At 24.5% G+C, this 1974-nt stretch overlaps 1 protein-coding gene across 1 annotated transcript in view; it reads left to right on the plus strand.

Moving 5' to 3' along the window:
• Positions 1-1391: 1391 nt before the first annotated feature.
• The window catches only part of LOAG_18540 (superoxide dismutase), a gene marked incomplete at its 5' end in the record, with an annotated part of 1891 nt that continues 1308 nt past the window's right edge, over positions 1392-1974 (plus strand). The window contains one exon of the mRNA XM_020451203.1: positions 1392-1550. Coding sequence (XP_020305033.1) covers positions 1392-1550 — 159 coding nt within the window. The remainder of the gene's footprint in view (positions 1551-1974) is intronic.

Genomic DNA, 1974 nt, shown 5'->3' on the forward strand with positions numbered 1-1974 from the left:
TTGGTAATAGAGAAGTATTAGAATAAGGTAAAAAAAACAAAAAAAAAAGAAAAATTTGTTCGATGAAATATTTTGGAATATTTCTTAATATTGGCGCAAGATGTTTAATAAAGATTTATTGATGACAGTAATAGATTTATTGTCTTTAGATTATTAATGAATGTAAAGAATACGATGAGTTCCTTGTTTGTGTAAAAAAATGATATTGAGCATGTTGAATGGTTGAACTGAAACTTAAAATTAGGAAACCTAAAAAAAAGAAAAAAAGCACCAAATAAAGATTTCGAGTTTTCGAGAGATCGTTTGCGTACCGAATAAAAGTCTCGATGTCTTTTACGCATCGAATAAAAGTGTCGAGATCGTTTGCGCACCGAATGAAAGTCTCGATATCTTTTACGCATCGAATAAAAGTGTCGAGATCGTTTGCGCACCGAATGAAAATCTCGAGATCGTTTGCGCACCGGATACAAATTTCCGCTTGATTAGCAAAAGAAACCTTTGATGATTTGGAAAATTTTACAAAATATACAAGAAAAATTGATTGTTAAATGAAAAACAAATATTTCCATCATTGTATATAAGCTAGATTGTTCGACTAATCAATCATTAATAAATCAAAGATTACAATTAATTTAATTATCAAACCGGAAATCTTTTACAACAGTATGTTATGGGCATTGATTAAATGATTCATTACTTAATTTGTTGAAAATTTTAATTTAATTTCTGTTTAATGAATAACTTATCGGTAAAATACTCTAAACATGACAATCTTTATGCTACAAATTTATAATATATATATATATATACTTTGATTATTTTTAATATATTATAAATTTTTTTTTGGGTTTTCCGACATTTGACTGTAAATGACGTGTAATATGTGCTTACGTCCGGATGCTTAATACGTGCATACGCCAACGATCACTTTCAAATTTACGTTTCAGTTATCATAGATGAATGCTTAATACGCGCATACGTTAACAATCATTATCAAATTTACGTTTCAGTTATGATAGATGAATGCTTAATACGTGCATACGTCAACGATCACTTTCAAATTTACGTTTAAGTTATGATAGATGAATGCTTAATACGTGCATACGTCAACGATCACTTTCAAATTTACGTTTGTGATAGATGAATGCTTAATACATGCTTACATTATCAACAATTTTTCGATTTATTCTTTATCAATTATTATATCAATATTCATATCTTATCTTTTGAATATTTGATTCAATATAATGATTAAAATATGAAATGAAATTTATTTCGAAAAATTTCATATTTTATTAATTTTTTTTTGACAATATTGTTATTCTATTTATGCTTTTAAAAGTGCAATTAGTTAATTGATAATTTTTAAAAATTTTACCATAATTTTATAGGATAATAAAGATTTACCGACAATAATTAATGGTGAAATCAAAGGTTTAACACCTGGTTTGCATGGTTTTCATGTTCATGAATATGGTGACACAACAAATGGATGCATTTCCGCTGGTGCACATTTTAATCCTTGCAATAAAACACATGGCGGTCCAACTGTTAGTTTTATTATATTTAAAAAGAAAGCGAAAAAAAAAAATTGACATGAAATAATTTTTTAATAATAATTAAATTGCATCATTTCATTTCATCAATCATTTCCAAATATTATTTTTAATTTAATTACTTTTTCGTTTTTTTTTTTTCAATAAAATAATTTTAGTGATAAAAAAGAAAAAAAAAATTTGAAAAATTATATGTCTAACGATATGCTATTTTTGGTGGTTATTTTTAATATAGAATATTTTTGAATAAGTTAATTATTTTTGGAAATGAATAATTAATTAGAAATAAATAAAAAAAAGGAGATAATTAATTGGCTAAAATAATTGACAATTGATTTCTTCAATCATTTCAAATATTATTTTTTAAAAAGAATTTTTAATTTAGTTTTTTTTTTTTTTTTTTAAATAAATGTATTTA

This window comes from Loa loa (assembly GCF_000183805.2).
Source record: "Loa loa unplaced genomic scaffold supercont3.353, whole genome shotgun sequence".
Lineage (NCBI taxonomy): Eukaryota > Metazoa > Nematoda > Chromadorea > Rhabditida > Onchocercidae > Loa > Loa loa.